Source organism: Eurosta solidaginis, chromosome 5 (genome assembly GCF_040869045.1).
Source record: "Eurosta solidaginis isolate ZX-2024a chromosome 5, ASM4086904v1, whole genome shotgun sequence".
Classification (NCBI taxonomy): Eukaryota; Metazoa; Arthropoda; class Insecta; order Diptera; family Tephritidae; genus Eurosta; species Eurosta solidaginis.
In genome coordinates, this window is record NC_090323.1 from 47,343,938 (window position 1) to 47,367,879 (window position 23,942).

The 23,942-nt window shown below is 34.6% G+C and overlaps 1 protein-coding gene across 4 annotated transcripts in view; it reads right to left on the bottom strand.

The window, feature by feature from the left end:
* Positions 1-25: 25 nt before the first annotated feature.
* Csp (Cysteine string protein) overlaps positions 26-23,942 on the bottom strand; it is an 80,899-nt gene continuing 56,982 nt past the window's right edge. The window contains exons 5-7 of one of the 4 annotated variants that reach the window (XM_067757729.1): positions 14,604-14,675; positions 5,437-5,656; positions 26-273 (exon numbers count right to left, since the gene is read on the bottom strand). In XM_067757729.1, coding sequence (XP_067613830.1) covers positions 251-273; positions 5,437-5,656; positions 14,604-14,675 — 315 coding nt within the window. In that variant the 3' untranslated portion in view covers positions 26-250. Of the gene's footprint in view, positions 274-1,334; positions 5,190-5,436; positions 5,657-14,603; positions 14,676-23,942 lie in introns of those variants that run through there. The other 3 variants (XM_067757728.1, XM_067757732.1, XM_067757730.1) reach the window with 3 other exon arrangements.

Genomic DNA, 23,942 nt, shown 5'->3' on the forward strand with positions numbered 1-23,942 from the left:
TTTCTGTTTTTGCGTATGTATGTAAGTATGTTTGTATTTTGATGTAATTGAAATAGTGTGATGTATTTCTGTTTTTGCGAAGTGGCCAGCTGAATTTATGTAGATATGTATGAATGTACAAAATCTTTTAAATTCTCTATTGATTGAATGAAGTTGATGTTCATGGACGCTGCTGTAGTGGTGCATATTTTTTGTTTTGATTTGCGCATTGTTTTTTTTTTTATAAATTGTTTATAGCTGTTGGATGCGTCTAATATTTTTGGTTAACCATATCTAGAAATAAAAAAATATATATAAAAAGAATAGCTTATAAAAGTAAGTTGATAAAATAAAAAAAACAGTAAATTAAATGTTTATGCATGCAGCTATGCACTTTTTAAAAAGCATACTTAATTCTATTGGAAATACTTACTTATTTCGAAAAAAAACTTAAAAAAGTGTTCCTTTAAATAAATAAAATACTAAACTACAATATATAATGTGTATGAATTGGCATGCATGATGTAAGCATTGAGTATTGAACGAATTTCACAAACTGATATTTCCAATTTATTCGGAATCAAAATTTTTTTATTTCGAATTTTTCGAACTTGAGAACGTTGCAATTTTCGCAATAACTATAAGGCATATAAGTTTTAAGATGCGTGATGTGTAACGAACTGTTAAAATAAATTTACAAATATTCGTATATAGAATTTTCGAGCATTAACAATTTACGATAAATTAACATTTTGAAATTAAAATTTTTCTGTTTCGAATTTTTCGAACTCGAGAATTTTGCAGTTTTTGCAGGAACTACAAGGCATATGAGTTTTAAGAAGCGCGATTTTTAGTAAATTGTTCAAATAAATTTACATCTATTCGAATTTCGAATTTTTCGAACATCTAGAATTTGCTATTTTCTACAATAATATGAAGAAAATGTTTTTTTGTTAATTTTTATGTATGTATGTATGCTCTTCTAATTTTATTAAGAGTGCTGCATTGTATACTTATATTTTGTGCTCTAGTTCGATATTTTAAACGAAAAGTTTGGTCTTTTTTAACTTATTTGTAGCCAGAGTGGAAAAATTATTTCGGCAAAAAAGTTAGCCTACAAACAGAAAAAATATGTAAGTCTTCTAAATGACATAAAACAACACAAAGTACAATATGTATGATGAATCTGAATTAGGCGTTGAGTTTTGCAACTTCGAATTTTTCGAATACATCAAGTCCATGAAAATTTTAAACGAATCTAAATTTCTAATTTTTCGCATATTCTTAAATTTTTACAATTTCAGAAAAATTTTTAAATGTATGGATAGTTTCGATCATAAAGAATTTCGAATACTATCCTGGAGCAGCAAAGCGTAGTGACTTTAAACTCGATTACAGATCTATAGATAAAACAGCCATCTTTAAACATTTTTTTGAAATTATATATGCAAGGCGACTGGCCCCGAAGGCTCGTCTTTCCTGCGGCAGTCACGAGAGTATCAGAATTGATTCCGATTCTAATAAAGCAAATTTTAAAACTCGTGATTCCGATTTCGGTCCCGGTAAACACACAAGTATTTATTTTAAGACATAAAATGTGCTACACAAAGCTCAATGTATAAAAATCTGAATTAGACGTTGGTTTTGGAACTTCGAATTTTTCAAATACCACAAAGTTCAATCTATATGAATCTGAATTAGACGTTGGTTTCGGAACTTCGAATTTTTCAAATACCACAATTCCAAGACACATACTAAACAAAATGTATGACGCATGAAGCTGAATAAGGCGCTGAGTGTGGGAACTTCGAAACTTTCAAACACTTTAATTACTGAATTTAGAATTTTTCGAAGTTTCTCAAATTTTTACAATTTTAAAAGGAAATGTTTTTCTGTTTAATTTAAAATGCATGGGAAATTTCGAATATAAAGAATTGCGAATACTATTGCGCTAACTTGAAACTCGAACGCTGATCTGTAGATATACATAACTGTTGTGTAGAATATAAGCTGGCGACTGGACCCCGATTCCGATTCCAACAAAACAAATTTGAAAAATCTGATTTCAAATTCGTTGCGATGAAATTTTAAATTAAATAAAATGTATACAGCCACAATGAATGACGTAATGGTGAAACACTTTTTGTGAATATGGGAATGTTCTTGTCATTGTGGATAAGACAAGTGTGATAACTTCTGCATAGACGTCAAAATTGCAAATAGAATGGATCACCTGATTTTTAATTGATTATCGCTGTCTCATTCTGTATCTCTTTGTATCACCCTCTGAAAATAGCCGGCCCTATGCGCCGCCATATCAAAACGCTGCCAAAATGCTTAAAAGTAGCCATATTGAACATCCTGTCAGGCAGTTGACGGATAAGATATCACACTTGTTTTATCCATAATGGTTCTTGTATTCAAAAATCTCCACGACAAATAATTTTTTTTTTTTTTAATGAATTAAATTTATTTTAATTGCTTTTTGTTAAACTACAACAAATATATGAATACATTTTTTCGTTTTGAAACAGCAGCAATTAATTATTATATTATTCGTATATATATAATAGGAAGGTAGTTTAAGTATTCATGTTTTTCGTTACCTAATTTTATTTTTTTAATATACAAGTATATACAGATGTGATAAAAAATAGCAACAAAATTTAAAACTGTATTATTTAAAAATAACATTTTTTAACACTTTGATGGCAGGTCAAATATATGTTGTACTTTTTTTGATAGATATAAGGCTAGTTTTCTTCTAATGAGGTACTTTAGTGCAAGAGAACATTCACTAATATGACCCCTGAGTAAGCTAAGGAGCTTGGCGAAAAGTTGGTTCCTAATTGTGAAGATTCTCTTGCTCTAAAGCATCTCATTAGGCAAAAACCTAGCCTGATTTCCAAAAAAAAAATATTATATTTTTTTAAATTTTATTTGTTTTTATATGTATATATTTTTATATTATATATATCGATCTATAAAATAACCCAAAAATTGTAAGAAAAATTTTTCCTTACCCAATTTTTAGGATAACAAAAATAATAATTTGAAAATTAGAAATTTTACACTTTGTTTTTTAGAACTTGAACTTTTCTAAATTCAAGTATTTTATTTTTCAAAGTTCAAGAATGTTAAAATTTTTATAACAACTTATGACTCATGTATTTTGGGAAGCATGATGTGCAACAATTAACTGTTTTAGCATGGATTATTAAAACTTCGAATTTTCCAACATTGATTGAAATCAAAAATTTACCCAAACCATTTTTTTATTGTATTGAAGCATAGCACATACGACAGAAAGGAAGCCTTGTCGAGACATTACTCACACATATACATAGAAGACAACAGCCAAATTCAATATGAGGTACAGAAACGAGAACTAAATAAGGAACATAAGGCTGTTTGCGAAAAGTTTATACCATGGGAGAAGTAGGCGAACAAAGCAACTGAGAGTGTGAAAGTAGCACAATCTAAGGAAAAATCAATCAGTCTGATTTCAGACGCTATAAGTGAAGTACGCGTATACATTAAATTGTTAAGATCAACTACCGTAGTAGTGCTTTTAATAAAGCACATTTTATACACAGAACATTTCACTGTATTTATTCGACAGTGCAGTGATGCGAACGATAGCACAAGGCGCAGAATATCTGAGGATTTTTAAGATTAGCAACAGTTATATAAATTTATGTTAACAGTGATTATCGACTTTTAGCGAAAGCGTTTGCATAGCCGCCTCTGTGCAGGCGCAGTATAAATAAATGGCACATTGGTTCATAATTGAATTATTTCTGTGATTAAAGCTATGTTTGAGTCTGTGATTGTGCTATTATTGGTAAGCGTGATTGAGAACAGGAAGAACATGCTGTCAGAGTCAGTCAGTCCCGGTTATACCTTCGAAGCTGTAGCTCAGATTTACTGTGACAAAATCACAGCTACGCGGATATTTTCCAACTCTAATGCAATATTGTATAGCCCAATCCACTTTAGTCTAACAAAGTTCAAGTTAGAGGTCTCTCAAAATTCGCATTATTATTTGACAAATTTTTAACGAAGGGTGTTTCAGATTTTCTGCCATATAAAAAATAAAGCTATGCGCCTTTTGAATGGAAGGAAAAACATCGAATACCCCGTTGGAAAAAAAATTGTCAAAAATCAATGAGAATTTTAAGAGACCTATAATCTGTTCCTTGTTAGACTAAAATTGAATGGGCTATAAAACTACATGCTTAAAATAATTCGGAAAGCTTTAAATAGAAATTTCGAAATCTTTGTAAAATTATCTAGACTTTTCTAATTTTTTCGAAAACTCTTTTCAAAAATTACAATTACAAAATTCATTTCGGTTTTATTTTTTAATATATAAAAATAATTTAATTGACAAAATTTTATTTTAAAAAAATTGTGTCATTGGGCAACCTTATAATAATATAATATAATTATTTCTAATTGCTGTTTTTATGTACGGGTCCCTTTTTCGCTCTTATTTGGAATCTAAATCTATAAATAAAGTTTTGGTTGTAAAGATGGAGATTCGGGCTATTAGCGAGCTTTGGGCAATCTGGGTCGTAGTGCTTTTCTTTAGCTATATTTTATTAAAATAATAAAAATAAACGATTGTGAGCACACAAAGAAATCTATTTGTGCTATGGCACTATTGTGAATATTTGCACTGCATTACCGGCAGTTGCTGCCATACGCCAGATGGCAGCGCAAGCTGTAAGTTTTAATTGATTGATAGAACAGCTGATTTTTGTTGATATTTGATAAGAGACTTTTATATTGGTTGCGCAAGATGCGCACGGGTCCGGCTCGTTTTGTATATTTCTATTTTAGATTAATCTTTATTTTAAATAAACATAAACAATCATAATTTGCAAAGCTGATATTTAACATTTTGTTGCAATTTTTTAACCCATCACTGTATTTATATAGTGTATTTGCTTAGTAATAATGTATCTATTTTTATTTAATGCATATTAATGTGTATGTGTTATGGATTTTTGTGTGTGTGTATTTGTGTGAGCTAATACAAAAGGAGCAAAAGGAATAGAACAATTATTAATACGAATTAATTAATATACATTTTTTTGTTTTTCTTTGATTGGTTTTTTTGTTTGGTCTTTAGAATGCGCAGGCGTAACTGCTTTATTAATTAATTTCTTCATTTACTTAGCTCCGTTCTTCCCCATTTGCCGCTGCTATTAACCAAACAAAACATCATTATCATCATCATCATCATAATCGTTGTTGTTTATCAGCAATATAATTTATAATTATAATATATATTATATATTAATTATATATGTATGTATGTTGCATGTATGATCTTTATTAACATCATTCTTTATCATTGAACTATTTTATCATTCTTTTTAACTGGCTTTTATTGTATTTTTGTATTGAATTAATCTCTAAAAAAATTTAGTTTTTATTTGTTTTATATACCTGGTGTATATGTCGGCTGTTCTGTAGCATTGAGCGATGTATTCTCTGTTGCAGCGGCAACTGGTGCGCCCGTGAATGGGTTCACGCCAGTGGTGCCGACACCTTGTGTTGGTGGCGGCATTGCGAAAACTGGTGGTTGTTGTCCACCAGCACCGCCAAGGCCTGGTTGTTGACTATTGGCTCCAGCGCCCAAATTTATATCATCCAAATCGGCGTCCTCCTGTAAATGAGAGACAAAAAATAGTAATCAAAGATTTAGTTCGGTTGAGGATTTTGGACGCACAGATGCAAAAAAAAGAGATTAAAAATGAGCAATGACTGAAGGCATGAATGAAAGTTGATAAATACGAACTTTAGAAAAGAAATTCAAATAAGACAGAGAGTAGAAATAATAATACTTATTTACATAGAAATGAAAAAAAAGATATATTACAAAAAAAAAAATGATTTTTTTAATCAGGGCTCGTTGAAAATGATTATTTTATAATTTTTTTTTTTTTTTGTAACTTTTATTTGAGCAGCCGGTTATAAAAACAGCAATTATTTTAAGAGCGAATAAAAGTGAATAAAATTTAAAACATATCCGTAAAAACGAGATAGGTTAGGTTGAACTGGCCGATCCATGAGGGCCACTAAACAATATACAAGAACAAGTTCAGCAAAAATGGAACTTTCATGTTGAGTTTTTTCGCTTGTCACGACTGTCGGTTCTATGTACTTTTTCGGCTCGGGATTCATTTCAGTATTATCCCATTTAATTTGTTGTGTCCCATCCACAAATTGTCATTCTCTGCGCTGCTTATTGCAGCTGAACTGCTCCATATCCTCCAGCTTCGGTCCTAGGAAATAGTTTTGCCGTTTTTGCCAGAAAGTGGTTCACTTAAAACGGTCATACTCCTATCAGTGTGTCACGTACAGAGGATGGTTGCATCGTTCGGGATGTTCTGGGCTAGATCCCAATATTTGTCAACCCCTAATTTTTTATAAAACTTTTGTGGATACCTGTTGTTTGTGTCCAAAGACGTCCCACGGTTCACGCTTAAGCGTACCTCCGCCACCTTTTAACAGCAACGCTGCTCAGCTGGCCACATCAACTGCCCGTTGTTGCTTACGCCAAACAGCGCTTACAGCTCAGACGGCCGCCCCAATCACTCACTACAATATACATAGCATGTATAGATCCAAAACGGAGTACCAGCCTCTGCACTCGTCTCGCTCCTCTTACTCCGGAACACGCACTCGCGTAAGGAGTCAACAACTCCTGGTCACCCACAGCACTTGCACCGTATGCCAACTGGGAAAATGTATGATTGCGACATCAGTCCAATGCAGTGCATGCCTTGGTCGCTATGAATCTAACGAATATTTTTTGTTGCTAGTTTACCTGTGTCATTAATGCGGTTCACCACTTCAGAGCTAATGTGATTTAAAAAATGAGTTTCGATCATGGATCGTAAAACGCACAGGTACACTAGCAGCAGTCGGACAGCACGAACGACAAAGCCTAAGGCTATTAAGGCGTGTCCTCCCAACACTAACCGTCAGAGTGCCGACTGCCTATAGGAAATATAGCGTAAGGGGTAATGGTGGAATGGAATGGTAGTGGTGCGGTGAATGGCAGCCCGTGTTTACCTTAGCATCTGACCACCTGCTCATAGACCGCTCACTACAACGATCACCAAATTTAAGCAACTCTGAGCAGAAAAGCGAGCGCGAAAAGTCATCACCATACCTCAAATCACACCACATTTTCCGGCCGAAGCTGCAACCCTAGCAAGAGAACTTCACCTAGCGAGGCAGCTCGGCCCTAGAGACCCTCACATTAGAAAACTCAACTTGGATTTTATGCGGCTGGTAAATGAACACAAACGTACCAGATAGGAAGAGCATCTAAAGAACTGTAACCTCTCTGCACGTGTCAGTAAACTGCGATCAAACGTCAAATTCTTGTCTAACACGACAACGTACAAAGATAAAATATCCATCTCTTTTGGCGATAAAACTCTGTCGGACTCAAAGAAATGCGCGAGCGCTTTCTGCCGGAAATTTTTAAAGCATCCTTCAATAGACAAGGCTAGCCGTCGTGCAAACAGACGGAGAGATAAACACAAACACGACGTGACTCTCATTACCACCACTCTCATAGAGGTTAGAGAAGCCATTAAAAAGGATCAGCCTTCCAAGTAAATAGGCCCAAGCTGTATAGCCATGCCAATGCTGAAACACCTTGGCGATGAAGGAATCAGACAGCTGACGCATGTTTTCAACTTGTCGTTGAAGTTCTTTGTGATTCCAGATCAATGGGAAATGACAAGGATAATTCCTGGAAAGCTACCTAACGGAGGTGAGTCATATCGACCGATATGACTAATTTCGGCTGGCAGTCAAAAAGACGGACCGAAAATTATCTGAGCGGTCGGCAATCATCGGCTCAATTTAGGGACGGAACCTCAAAACCACAGGCTGGTGTTCTCTCCCCACTTCTATTCAGTTTCTACATTTCAAACCTGCTTGGCCACCAGGAGTTACTATCATTTCCTATGCCGACGACTGCACGATAATGGCATCAGCATCTGGCCCTACAATTAGTGCGAAATAGTTCCTAAAAGAAAACGCCATCTCTCCAGTCTTATTGTTTTCTTCACCTCGCCGACCAAATCCACTGTTTACGACGTGAAAGGAGCAGATGACGCTGATATTGGGCGTCCAAGTCGATGACCTTATGATTTCGACTATCAGTCACCCAAAGGTCTTAGGGGTAACGTTCGATAGCACGTTTACCTTCAAGGCACACGCCTTCGAAATTGTACATAAAGTACTAAGCCGTAAAAAAACCTTCAAGCCGCTCGCCGGCGAAAATGATAAAAAAAAACGCTGCTAACAACTTACAGAGCAATTGGCCGGCCGCTCATGTGCTACGCGTCGCCAGTCTGACCGACTGGCCCGACTGATCCCTACCTTACGAAGGGTGCATCGCTTTATTTTTTATATGCTATGTTTCCCTGGATGGAATTCTTGTGCTGTGAAACGGTGAAGTGAAAAAAATGCTTACATTTGAATACATTTTTGTATGAAATTTTTTGTCATTTCATCTTTTCAGACCCCTGGGGTCTTTTTCTAATCTGTTTCTTACTTCAGTGTTCGGTGGTCTGTAAAGATCTACGTCCACTTGGATCCAAATTCTAAGATGATATAGGTTAAAAAGTAGGTTGTTCAACTCTGAGCTGATCTAGGAAGTTTTCTAATGATGTTATTGTAGCGATAGACACTGGCCGAAGGTTTTAATGAGTGCTATCGATGTTGATGGTTCTTTCCCAGATATAGATCCGGTACGTTCCGGTTACCAATACCATTAAGGTGCCATCTCGGAAACAATTTAATACGACTACATTGAACCTTCTATGTCATTTTAATCCACCTCTAGTTCCTTGGGGAGCTTGGGGTCGCAAGAGCCTCACCTGCTAAATATGTGTGTGGTAAAAAGCATAGCAAGCTAACATACAAAGTATGACTGTCAAGGAATACATCTATGGAAAAGAAGGCAATTGGAAAAAGCTGTACAACAGCAAAGGCATGGCTTTAGCTGAATCTGTTTGTCAAAAGTTGAGTCATTGCCGGAGTGCGAGTTCAAATCCTACTCCAGAGAAAAAAGGCTTTAAATTTACATGATATATTCGAAACAGATGTCGCCTTGTCGGTCCTTATGTCACATTGTTTCAGTTTTTTCCAAATTATTGAATAATACAAATTCTTAATTTGAGTAAAAAGTCTGCATATTGCATATTTTAAGGCGCACAGTTCGTACATCTTACCACCATCATTGAAGGTAAGGCAGTTTTCAGAAAAAAACACATTTGCTGCTGCATCTTTTCATTTCACAGTGATGACTCATCCAGTAAAACTTCAAATGTTTCTTTTTTCTTTTATACAAACATTTTATTGTAAGTATTTAAATCTTTCAATTCCACAAATTATCAAAATCAATTTAGACATTACTATAACTAGCTCCAGAAATTACTTTCCAGCTAAGAATACTTGTATAAGAGTTTACATTTTTAGACTATACTTTTTTCCATGCATAGTGTTGTTTATTAATTAAAGTAATAATTTTCTATCCAAAATTATAATAGTTGAAATAATGAATATTCCATCAATCCATTGCATTACGGTTGTTGATTTTGCTAAGTGCGATTGAAAAAAAATTAAAACAAAAATTTAGTCCAAAGAATAACAACAAAGTCGAACGAGTGACAAAAAACGTATGACATAAAAGAAATAAAAAGCTACAACAAAAATAAATGAAGAGAAGATTTAAAAGTATAATGTTTTAAAGCGAAGTAAAAATAATAAGTAGTGATACTAGTTTTTTTTTTTTTTGAAACAGGTTTTTCTTCAATGAGAGCATAATTAGAATATCAAAAACTAAATGAATCTCTATAGGAAACTAGCAGACCCGGCAGACATTGTTCTTCCCTAAATTTTGCCTAACTACATAACTTTTAAAAAGTGTTAACCTCTAACGCTCCCTCCCCCTCTCTTCCCCTTTTCCTCGTCCTTTTATTTACTCCTCTCTCTGCCTTTCTCTTTCTCTCTCCCCATCTTTTCCTTTACTTGTTTTCCGCTCCATATATCCCTATATCTCTATCTTCGTCTAACTCTAACTCTTACTCAGTATCTTTCTCCGTTCCTCTTTTCTCTTCCCTCTAGTTCTTCTTATTCTTCCCAGCACTTATTCCCAGTCCCGGTTCCAATTCCAGTTACAGTCCAAGACTAAGCGAATGTCCCAGTCCCAGTCGGCCCCTGATCAATTTCTCTCAAAAAAGTCAAATCGAACCATGAATAGAATTTGTTCGAATAGACCGGTCCCTGGTCCATTTCAAGTAAAAAAAAGTGTCGTAAATACTAATCTAGGCAAATGGCTACCTACATATATACCCAATTTCAGGCAAATCCAACCGTGAATAGAATTTGTTCGAATAGATCGATCACTGGTCCACTTCCCGTAAAGAAACTACACAGGAACACTGTCCGGGTTGCTGTGAGGCTATACTGCAAATTTGAATAAAATTAGCGGAGTGGTTTCGGAGCTCATAAGCTGTATACAAACATACATCCTTCTTTATGTATATAGATGATAAAGTTTTAGCCAACGGAACTGAATGTCTTGATCTTCAGAGTATCACACTGTTCACAATCAAGGAATATGGAAGCATACCGTTGACGTCAACGTTGCTAAGTGCGATTGAAAAATTAAGAGTAATACAAACCTGCCAGATGCCAGATGTTATTCCTCCTCTTCCTGGCTAACCTCTTATTTCCACTTTTTCTGAAACCTTTGTTCTTATTCTGACTCTCCCTCTTTCTTTTGTTCCCTTTAATTTTCCAAAATCCCTCCAACTTTACCTACTTTTCCTTTATCTCTTCTTTCGGTTTCCGTTTTCCAGTGTGGAGATATATCGACCTGGAGTTTTTTCCGCACATTGCGTTACTAAAGAATGAAATAAGGAGCAAAATAGTACTAAAAAAGTTCCACTTACTACTATAAAAATCATGAGCGAATTGTGAAGGCGTAAAATTTTTGTTGTTGTACTACAAAAAATGTAACTGACGCGCCAAGATTTCAGTGAAGTACATTTGTCGAAAATTGCCAATCCCACTAAAATTCAAAATCTTGCTCTTAAAAACTGATGCCAACAACAACTAAAACGTAAGCACAATAGGGATAGTGATAGCTACAAATACATATGTGTGTAAGGGGGAAAAAAGCAGGGATAGTGTCAACGAATACGAGGTAAAGAAAGGATTCAAGGGGTTGTGTAGCGCAATATATAGCTTCTCCAACCTAATTGTCAACCTCACCTTCGAGCGGCGAATTCCGTTTCACTAACAGACGAGGCTCTGGCGACCCCAAGCTCCTCATGGAACTTGGGGGTGGGGAGGGAGGGATGGCCTGAAGGTTTAATGTGGCCATATAAATCGTTCCCGAGATGGTCGGGCCAGCACCTTAATGGTGCTGTGTTACCGGAGCGTATCGGATCTGTATCCGACAAAGGACCATCACATCGATAACACTCCCCAAAGCCTTCGGGGAGTAACCTAATCGCTACAACAACAACAACAACAACGAGGTAAATAAGAAACGCCAAAAACGGTTATAAATATAGGGGGGAAACATGTGATCTGCCATCTTTTAAAGGCAGCGTAAAAGCAAGACATGGCAATCAGATTTAACCTACTATTATTAGTGAGAAAATAAAGTAGATACGAAGGAGGCTGAGCCTCTTTGGGCTTATATGTTTGCCAATTATAGCTTGTGCTATACCTTTATTTTTGGTGTTATGGTAAGCCCCTGCGGTGTCAATATAAGTGCAGAGGGCTATATTTTTAGCCTTTTCAATTTTCACCGCGACGGTATGAATAACCGTCTCCTTGGATATTCCTGACTAATTTGCAAACACACTGAGGCTAATTAGTCAATACGACGAGGGCAGTTGCTCGGGGTTTCCCTGGCTTTGGTATGAATACTACCTTAACCTCTGTCCACCTGTTTGGAATGTATACGATCAAAAGAGATGCCTTATATAGGTTGAATAAGACAGTGATACACTCCATCCGGTTCTGGTAAATTGAATGGGTTGAAAATAGACAAAGGACATTGCACTAGTTTGAAAGTGGCGAACTTTGTTTTCAGATTGCCAATTACATTTCTGTAATCTCTAAGGAGGGCTTTTTGAAATCGCACCGCTATTGAAAGATCATTAATCCTCTACTAATCTAATCTAATATACTGTGGCGAATATTATAAAAAATAAATAAATGTAAGGCGCGATAACCTCCGAAGAGATCTAAGACCGAGCTTCTCTTCCAATTTGCCTCGTGCTCCTCTTGATTTTCCCTACAAATTGGCCGGACGGGACCTACATGTTTTATGCCGACTCCGAACGGCATCTGCAAGGCAGATGAGTTTCCCTTGGAGGTCTTCATGTCAGAAATACACCCGGAGCACTTGCCAAACACTGCCGAGGGGCGACCCCGCTTAGAAAAATTGTCTTCTAATTAAAAAACGTTATTTCTAAAATTTTGATGTTGCTTTGCCCGGGGTGCGAACCCAGGGTATAAGGTGTGGTAGGCGGAGAACGCTACCATCACACCGCGGTGGCGAATATTATAGTGTTGCTAATATTCTATGTTAGTAAATAATAACAACAACAAAAAAAGCAAGCAGCCACACTTATGTATATGTACACAAGCGGCCACACTTACATATATACTAGGCAACAAGGAATATTTCACACACATAGTCAACAGATAAGAGCGAAGAAGAAGGAGAAACAATCACACATTACGTTATCATCAGCTAAGAGCAGAAGTTGTTACTCACACATACACACGCATATAGATAAATAACAAAGTATTAGATACAAATGTTCCAGAAGGCATGTTGGGGAAGAGTCTAGACCTTAGGAAAAATATGCGAACGAGGCAAAAGAGTGTATAAAAGCAGCTCAAGCTGAGGAATAAAGTTTGATTTAAACACGCTATTAGTGAAATATAATTTTACTTGTGAAGTACTACTCCCAAAGTAGTCTAAATAAAGACCGTTTTGCAATACAGAATATTGAAGTTATTTAGTGGACAGTTCAACGATTCCAAAGTCAGCAGAAGATGCAGAGTAATCAGAATTCCCAAAATTCATTACAATTTTTTAATTTTCTTCTTCTGCGCCATGAGCCAATCCACTTCCAAATTTTCACCAGAAATTATCTCATTTTCTACATGGTTCGAAGATTTCGATATCAAAAATGTGGCGTTATTTTTAAAAATAAAGAAAATCGGTTCCGATGGAGTAGACATATAATCATAAAATGTTCAATATACATTTTTCAAAATAAGTGACATTTGAGTCGCTTTGACACTTATTTCAATGGGTGAGGGAGGGTCGTGAAGGGTTAATGGTATCAGTTTTTCAAAACGGCGCGCGGTGGGGTATTTGATCAACCTAGCTGGCCAAAAATCGATTTTTTTCAAAATATTCCAATTTTTTTTTTAATATACTTCCTGGCATCCTTAAATGTACACTGAATAGTATACATACCCCAAAACCATCTGCAACGTCAACGGTGCTAACAGCGCACATTTAAAGTTGTATAAAAATTATGTGCAATTCAATGTATTTTTGGATTAAAAATCAATATACCCTTCTAACCTAAATACTTGTTCAGTTGTTTAGCCTTAATCAAATCTAGTTACATTTTCTTTTAGGACAGATACATAAATGTGTTTTTAATTCATATGTTAGATTTTTTAAATCGCATGTGTTAACTGAGTTATTCTACTTGTAATGCTACTACTTTTCAATATTAAATTTTTTAATAAGCTTTCAAACAAAAAGATACATCTTTTTTTCATGGCATATCATGCCAGTAATTTTTGGCAATACATAAGCTTGTGTTTGTTGCAAAGTTTAATAACAAAAACGGCTGCGCATACCCGCGCTTTTATGAGTGGTGATCATTTTTGTAAGAGACTGATACCCTTATTCGCAAAAGGTGGCAACCTTGTGAAAACATCCTCAGTGTGGCAACACCAAGGTGAAAAGTCTTAAAATGTAATACTATATCGATGTACTAAATTTTATTCAAATCGGTTAAGCCGTTTCCGAGATGGTAGTGGATATAAAAAGAAATATAAAACCCTTCTTAAAAATGTCAATAGAAATGCGGAGTAAAATACTTTTCGTTTGATACCCATATTGACATGTAATCATTTAATTCCAAAAAACCACACCCCCTATATTAGGTGGTAAAAAAAAACTAAAGTTTACCGGTTTTAACGAAATTCCCGTGGCAACGAAAAACTATGATTGAAATAAGTCAAATCTACAATAAAGAAGATAAATGAAAATATTGAAGACACCATTCATAAACAGCCCAACACCAAAAAGAAGCTTTCCAGAGAAAAAAATAAACAAAACAACAAAGACTAAAGATAAAAAAGTAAACAAAAAATGGTAAAGTTAATTCACAAACCAGACACACTTGGGAAAAGCGAAATACATTGTTACCAGAAAAGCATTAAAGAAAATTAAAATCGAAACAAAAAATCAACTAACTACAAATATTTTTTTTTACAAAAGTTTGAAGGAAAATTGATTTTGGGTTACTTACATTATTCGCTGTGGACTGTATCCTATTTGTATTTGTTGAATTATCACTAGGCTCTCTATCCCCTTCGCCACGCTACAACATGAGTTTTCAAATCAAATTTGAACGTTTTTTTTACGAGTAAGTTGATTATGAGCCAAAAAAAAAAAGCAAATAAACGAACGAGGGTAAACGAATAATAATACAACAATAATAATTATGTAGTTATTAAAAAAATTAATATTTTTATATTAAAAATGGCAACATAAAGCTTATAGCGATAAATAAATATGTGCATGGACCTTGCATGGATTTTGCAAATGAGTAAAATATGTGAAAAGTAAAAAAATTCCATCCTTCCAAAATTTTTAATACTTTACTTTTAATTGTATTTCTTTATTTATGTACATCTTGTACTATTATATTTTTTTGATATCGCGGGTTCGAATCGAGCTCAAGGCCTAACAATAATTTTTTATCATTATTATTGTTATGATAAATTTTTTCTTAATTGAAAAAATTTTTAAATTAGAATAGAAGAAAGAAAAAATTTAGACAACTGCCAAAGCTCGTTGTATAGATCCATTTCGGGAACTGCTAAATTCCTTCATCGGCAACGTTTAGGCGCCGCTGCTATAACCATTCAGCCATCACAGCGGTTTTTTGTTTGTCTTCATTAATCCTACTTCTATTCTGGTTCGTGCCAATTGATATTCACAACACTGCGACATCTGTTGCAGAATGGATGTGAAAATTGGACTTGTTTGATGGCAATGCCGCCATAGTGTCATATTTTATTGACACTTTTTCCCCGTGCTCTGGGATAACAACAAAAATTATATTTTTTTTGTATTTTTTTTAGCTCTCTTATGTTTATCTTTTTTTATAATACTTTTAATTTTTATTTCTAACTTTGTTTAATTCTATTGTTATTTTTTTATTTTTATTTATTTATTTTTTTTATTTTATTGTTTTTTATATTTATATCTTTTATATTTATTTTGTTATTTGATGTTCTTTTGTTTTTTGTTTTTTTTTTTTTATAATTAAATTTTTTTTAATTTTTAATTTTTTTTTATTTGTTTTTGTATTTTTTTTTTATTTACTTATTTATTTATTTATTTATTTACTTATTTATTTATTTATTTATTTACTTATTTATTATTTATTTGATGTTCTTTTTTATAATTTGAATTTTTTTTGTTTTTTTTTTTATTTTTTATTTATTTTTTTATTTGTTTTTTATTATTTTTTTGTTCTTTTTTTCTTTTATTTGCTGTATTAAATTTTTTTCTTTTTATTCTATTCTTTATACATTTTTTTATACTCAGTTGAGCAGAGCTCACAGAGTATATTAACTTTGATTGGATGACGGTTGGGTGTACAGGTATAAAGGAATAGAGATAGATATAGACTTCCATATATCAAAATCATCAATACCGAAAAAAATTTGATTCCGCCATGTCCGTCCGTCCGTCTGTCCGTTAACACGATAACTTGATGAAATTTGGATATCGAAAATTTCGAAAAATCGAAAAAGCGCGATAATTCATTACCAAAGTCGGATAAAGCGATGAAACTTGGTAGGTGGGTTAAACTTATGACGGAGATTCGAAAATTAGTAAAATTTTGGACAATGGGCGTGGCACCGCCCACTTTTAAAAGAAGGTAATTTCAAAGTTTTGCAAGCTTAATTTGGCAATCGTTGAAGATATTATAATGAAATTTGGTAGGAGCATTACTCCTATTACTATATGTATGGTTAATAAAAATTCACACACAATCGGAACAATCGGATGAACAACACGCCCACTTTACAAAAAAAAATTTTTTAAAAGTCAAATTTTAAGAAAAAATTCAATATCTTTACAGCATATAAGTAAATTATGTCAACATTCAACTCTAGTAATGATATGGTGCAACAAAATACAAAAATTAAAGAAATTTTCAAAATGGGCGTGGCTCCGCCCTTTTTCATTTAATTTGTCTAGAATACTTTTAATGCCATAAGTCGAACAAAAATTTACCAACCCTTATGAAAGTTGGTAAGGGCAAATCGTCTATGGCGATAACAGTTTTCTGTGAAAATGAGCGAAATCGGTTGAAGCCACACCCAGTTTTTATACACAGTCAACCGTCTGACCTTCCGCTCGGCCGTTAACACGATAACTTGAGCAAAAATCGATATATCTTTACTAAACTTAGTTCACGTACTTATTTGAACTCGCTTTATCTTGGTGTTAAAAAGGGGCCAAATCCGACTATGACCACGCCCACTTTTTCGATATCGAAAATTTCGAAAAATTAAAAAAATGTCACAATTCTATACCAAATACGAAAAAAGGGATGAAACATGGTGATTGGATTGGTTTATTGACGCCTTCACATATACAACTAAGAGCCACTCCCTTTCAAAACCTTCATTAATACTTTTAGTTTGATACCCATATCGTACAAACAAATTGTAGAGTTACCCCTGGCCAACCTTTATGGCGATATCTCGAAAAGGCGTCCACCTATAGAACTAAGGCCCACTTCCTTTTAAAATACTCATTAACACCTTTCATTTGATTCCCATATCGTACAAACACATTCTAGAGTCACCCTTGGTCCACCTTTATGGCGATATCCCGCCCACTCCCTTTTAAAATACTCTTTAATACCTTCTATTTGATACCCATGTCATACAAACACATTCCAGGGTTACTCTAGGTTCATTTTCGTATATGGTAATTTTCCCTTATTTTGTCCCCAAAGCTCTCAGCTGAGTATGTAATGTTCGGTTACACCCGAACTTAGCCTTCCTTACTTGTTTATTCTCTGTTTAATTTCATCATTTTTTTTTTATTGTTTTAAAAGAAACTAATTTTTAACAAATTTTGTTTATTTTCTCTTCTTTAAAGTTTTTAAGTTTATACGGCGCCTGTTTTTTGAATATATAATTTGTAACCTGAAGGTTTTAGCTCTTTCATTATTCTCATTATTTCTAGATATTTTTAATTTATTGTTCTTTTAAAATTTCTTTTAATCCAAATCAGACTAATTTGGTACCAAAGCGCTCCACTCAGGCCAGAACCTACTTTTTAGAAACCGATCACTTTTGTTATTTGCTATCTGTCCCATTTGTTTTGTTATGTTTATATTATACATCATTTTTTATTTTTACTTTTTTTGCTTCTTCTAACTTCATTTTAATTTTTTTAATATATTTTTTTTATTTTTCTTAAATTTTTTATTTTTTTAAGGGTTTCTAAACATTAGTTTGGAATTTTAATTACATAATTATAAAAATCTAAAAAATTGCTAGCCTGATGCAGCTGATAATTCTCGCTAATCTATAAAATTGTTTAATTTAATTTTAGTTTTATTTAAGTAATTCATTCTTAACGTTGCATTTAATTTTTTTCATTGCCTTAAAAACAATTTTTATTTTTTATTTTTTTATTTTATATTTTTTTATATAAATTTTTTATTTTATCTAATTTTTATACATATTAAATGTTTTCTTTATTGTTTTTGTTTTGCTAAATTTTTTTTGCTTTTTATTTATTTTTTCTTTCTTTCGTTTAGATTCTTTTTTCTTTATATCATTTTCTATTTTCTTATTTCTTCTTATTCTTTATTAAATTTTGTATTTCTTTTACTTTAAAAGTTTTGATTTTCCAATCTAATTGTTTATATTTTTTATCAATTTTTTCTTTCATTTCTGTTATTTTTTTCTGTCTTTTGTTTAATTTTTTTCGTTCTTTTGTTAAATTGTTTTTATTTTTTTCTTTGTTTTGTTTAATTGTTTTTCGTTTATTTATATTTTTTCATTGAAGTCTTAATTTAAAAAAAAAATGTTTTTTTATTATTTAAAAAATGTTTTTTAGCAATATGTTTTAATTCGCCTTAGGCCACAACCTACTTTCGGAAACGCGAAATGTCGGTTATTGCTTATAACTGTTTAAGTTTTCTTAATATATTTTTTTGTTTCTTTCTTAACATTTTTTTTCTTTTTAATTTTTTTATGAAGATGTCTGGAAAGTTGTTTGGCGTGCTGCTTTAGTTTACAACATTTCTAACCGGAAGCAGCAAAAAAATTATTACTGATAGAAAATTCGAGATTTCAAAAAAAAACTTAATTTTAAATCGTCAAATTTTGAAAATTAATCAGAAAAATGTGTTCAATATTTCAGCACCAGTATATAAAACAATTAATTTGGAGTCAAAAACTACTTTAAGCTATAAACGAACTTTGATGCAACATTTTTAGGCTTCTTTACAAAATCGATGCAGATCAGTGGTATTTAAATGGTAGCAATAACTTCTCAGTGTTCAGCAGGAGCAAGAGTTGGTGTCAGGAGTAGGTGGGTGCATGTGTGATGGCAATACTTATTGGGCGCTATCCCGAAAATGGTGTTGACCAAAATGAAGGTAATGTTTTACAAGACGGTGCCCCACCTAATTTTTAACAAAAATTACAATGGTGGTATCAAAGACGCGTTTAGACCTGAATAAAATAACAGAAATAAATAAAAATTTAAAAAACGGAGCTCGGAACGCGTCTTTTGATATCATCTTTGATAATTTTTGATAAAAATTACGTGGTACACCGTCTTGTAAAACGTTACAAAATTAATATCGACCTTCTTGTAGATTTACACGGGCATTTTGTTTACTTTTAGTTCTTACATCAAAAAATGCGCTGAGATTATTACAATTTTCCAGTATGAAAAACGACCAAGCGACTCTAAAGAGAGGTCAAAAACTGCCACTTTCATCTATACTTGACTACGTGGTAGAAGGGGGTCAAATCTGCTAACACAAAGCTTGGAGGGATTGCAAAGCGGAAAACATATAAGATGTGGATAACTTATTAAATGCAGGGTGCGCTTTTCAGTTGTTGAAAAAATAAAAATTATTTACAAGCTGAGAATGAAAACTTCAAATTAAGAAGTATTAAGAAAAATAGAAGATATATGTATTGTGATTAAAAATGATCCAGGTGATATCCGCATATTGTAGCTTTTTGAATATTTTCAGACATTTTGAAAAGGCATTATTTACCTAAAATAGTAGTGGGACTATTTTCCAATAATATTCGAATAAACAATATTCGAATAAAGAAATAATGCTATTCCGTTCAAATAATTCGAATAATAGCTTACTAATCGAATATCTCATTTTGTTCGAATACCTATATTCGAATACCACTATTCTCAACCCACGATCATCACTTGTACGTATGAACATACATGTTTGCCGTACATATATTCATGTATGTGAGCAATGATGATGGTATTAGTTGTTGTAAGGTATTCAAATGATAAATTACGCATATATTGTGTTCGAATTACGAATACCTGTCAAATGAAAGTCGTTCGAATAACTGGTATTCGAATAGTCCCACCTCTACTGAAAAGTTACCTATGCGCGAGGGGTATGTGCGCTAAATATGTAGAAGGCTGACGATTTGAAGAGAACTTTCTGCAGTACAAAGGAATTAAGTTTATGAAATTGACGGGAGGTTTTTTTCTGTAATTTTAATAATACAAAGCAAAAGGGTTTTGATGATTTTCGTTGAGTGCTGTGAGGTTTGTGAATATAAAGTGTGGATATTAATATTGTTGCAAATTATTTTGTGGAAGAAGATTTTAGAATAGTTATGTGTTGTAACTGTATAAATTGCGAATACCTAAAACGTGTTTATGCTTTAAATATTTTTTATTTTTACTTATTATATAAGAATTCATGAGCTTAACACCGGCTTATAATAATTGAATATCCAATTATTATGTTTATCCAAAAGAAACTGAAAAGAAAGAAAGAAACATTTACTGACATATTGCGATGGTACCATTTCGAAAACCGCCACGTAATCATCATCAGGCAATTTCGTAATGTTATCAAAGGTTTCACCGAGATTCGAACCGGGAACAAAAAAGAAACTTTACAAAAACAAATCTGCATAACACACAAATTAATATAGAGACAGAGTGTCTCAATTGTGTTGTTAGTCTAGAAATGAGATAAACTGAATTAAGCAACGAAACAAATACAAGCAGGATAGCCTAGTGGTTAAGGCGAATCTCGGTGAAACCTTTGATAACATTACGAAATTGCCTGATGATAATTACGTGGCGGTTTTCGAAATGGTACCATCGCAATATGCCAGTAAATGTTTCTTTCTTTCTTTTCCGTTTCTCTTGGAAAAACATAATAATTGAATATTCAATTATTATAAGACGGTGTTAAGCTCATGAATTCTTAAATAATAAGTATAAATTGAACACACCATTAAACAAAAAAACATAAATTTTAAATTTTTTGAATTTGAATTTTAGTAGCGTGCAAGTTCGTTCATTTTAATGGCATGCTTAAGAAATTACTTAAAAGAACACTAAAAAGTTCGGAATATGACTTAAACCTATATTGTAAGGTGGATTTCGTCAAAGGCTGGGGTAGCATTCAGTCAATCCAGAGTCGAGAAGGCATCTATTTTCTTGCTGCTGTACAATTGGTTTATAAGTGGGTAACCTAACTTCCTTCTAATGAATGCCTTTCCAGGGCCTAATACATGAATGTATTTCTTTATGGCGTCTAAAAAGTTTCGCACGTTTAGTTACATTGAAATATATGAGATCTAGGATGGGCCCTAAAAAAATGCCTGTTGAGCATCTTTCAACCGCACACTGCTATACTTTCGTTCTCAAACGAAACGAAAAATGACTCGGAAGATTGTACAACGTCAAGCTGATTTGGGCCATGTTCCATCTTTGGGTGGCACCGAAATCCGTTTTTAAATGAAAGCAAAATACTTAATAGAGGTTGCACTGGAAAGAACCCTCACTTAAAATGCTCATCTACATGTTACCTTTAACAAAGCAACAAGACCATTATTTGCCAGCGGGTTAAGGGGTTAGTATATACCCGCGGTAGGTATGCCTGTGGTAAGAGGCGACTAAAATACCGGATTCAAGGGGTTTGTGTAGAGTAACCCTTTCAAGGGGTTGCCAGCGCAATATATAGATTATCCAACCCAGTTATCAAACTCACCTATCCGTGGCGAATCCTGTTTCATTAACAGCCGAGGCTCTGGCGACCTCGAACTCCTCATGGATCTCTGGGGGTGGGAGGGCGGTATGGCCTAGAAGGTCGCATGTGGTCATAACAAATCGTTCCCCAGATGGTCGGGCTTGGTATCGGATCTACATCCGGCGAAGGACCATCAACATCGATAACACTCCCCAAGGCCTTCGGGGTGTGTCCTTATCGCTACAACAACAACAATCATTATTCGCCTGCCCCCGACTCTATGACAAAACATGGGGCTATTTCCAAAAATGGTATACTAAGCTAATAACACTGTTGCGAAGCCAGCAGCCACCTTTACTTCCTTTGTTTGGTGGTCGAAGACCACGCAAAGAACAGCAATAACAAAACTAAGCAAAGTGCATCGGCTAGTTTCCATTAGTATAATTGATGCGATGTTTAACTTCTACATATCAAAACTTCCTTCGCCACCAGAAGGAGTTACTATCGTTTCCGACGCCGATGACTGCACAATAATGGCCACAGGCCCGGCCTCACAGATCAATGAGCTTTGCAAGAGAATAAACGGCTACCTCCCTGATCTCTCCAGTTTTTTCGCCTCGCGAAACCTGGCATTATCACCGACTAAATACTCCGCGACCTTATTTACAACATGGACGTCCTAAATGTCGACCATTTTGAAAATCTACGTCGATGAACTCCACAAACAGGTGTCGGACCTTTATGCCGGGAATTGACCGGTGAATCCAGTACTCAAAGAACAATACCCTAAGCCTGCAGAAGAGGAACGCACACTCCCTAGGGAAACGCGTGTCACTCTAGCTCAACTTCGATCTGGATACTGTAACAGGTTAAACTCTTACCTATCCAGAATCAACCCCGACATACAAAATGTATGCCCCGCTTGCACTGTGTCCCTACATGACACCAACCATCTCTTTAATTGTAATGTGGAACCAACGCCTCTAACACCCCTCTCATTATGGTCCACCCCTGTTGAAACAGCGAGTTTCCTTGGACTCCCGTTAGAGGATATTGATGACAATTTGTGATCGGTCGCACCTATTGGATGGGGCGTAGCACTGCTACAACAACAACAACAACATGCGATGAGAACGTCTCCTGCTGATGTATTTAATGCCTTAGTGGGACTACTTCCCTTCACTATTCTTACAGAGAAATAGGCAACACTCGCTGCACTAAAACTTCAAAATATATCTGAGATACATAGCGAAATATAACAGGGCATTTGAAAGTAATAAGAAAATGCATAGGCAATCCCGTATTGCAACTTCGTGATGCAATGGCACCTGCGCTCAGAATCGTACGAAATTTTGAGGCGTCCATTGTGCACAGAATTCTTTGGAAAACATGAAATCTATATACTGACCCTGACTTAGAGTTCTGGTTCACAGATGGATCCAAATTTCTTTGACGAAAAAACGGAAGCTGGCATCTATGGGCCTAACTTCAACAAATCGATACCAACGGGATGCTACCCCACTATTTTTTCAGGCAGAAATCCATGCAATAGAAGTTTGCAGTAGAGAATATCTGCGAAGAGACTGGATTGAATGCCCAGGGCAAAGGCAAGTCAAATTGTTTACACTTACAAGAGTATCAGCCAAACTCATAAATCTAAGCAGAAAGGACCCACGAACTCTCATGGCATTCAAGGTGTTGTGTAGCGCAATATATAGCTTCTCCAACCCAATTGTCAACCTCACCTTTGAGCGGCGGATACCGTTTCGCTAACAGACGAGGCTCTGGCGACCCCAAGCTCCTCACGGAACTAGGAGGTGTGGAGGGAAGGATGGCCTGAAGGTTTAATGTGGACATATAAATGGTTCCCGAGATGGTCGGGCTAGCACCTTAATGGTGATGTGTTACCGGAGCGTGCCGGATCTGTATCCGGCAAAATACCATCGCCTCGATAACACTCTCAAAAGCCTACAGGGAGAAACTTTATCGCTACAACAACAACAACAACAACGAACTCTCACTGGGTACTATACGGGACAGTGTTGTCTACGATATCACCTACATAAGTTAAATATAACCAATACACCAATCTCTCGCTTTTCTGAGCTGGAGGGTTAAACTCCGCTTAGCATTCTCTGCGAATGTGTCGCTCTGGCAAGGCAGAGACACTTCCATCTAGCTGGCGTGACTCTTAATCCCTTTGTGATATGGAGTAAAAAGTCTGAAGCGATACTCAATTGCATTAAAATGCGCCACATACAGTAATAGGTTGAAACGTCAAGCATAATAGATCTCAATAAAGGTCGCAATTCATCGAGGCATAATAATAATAATTGGCGGCCACCG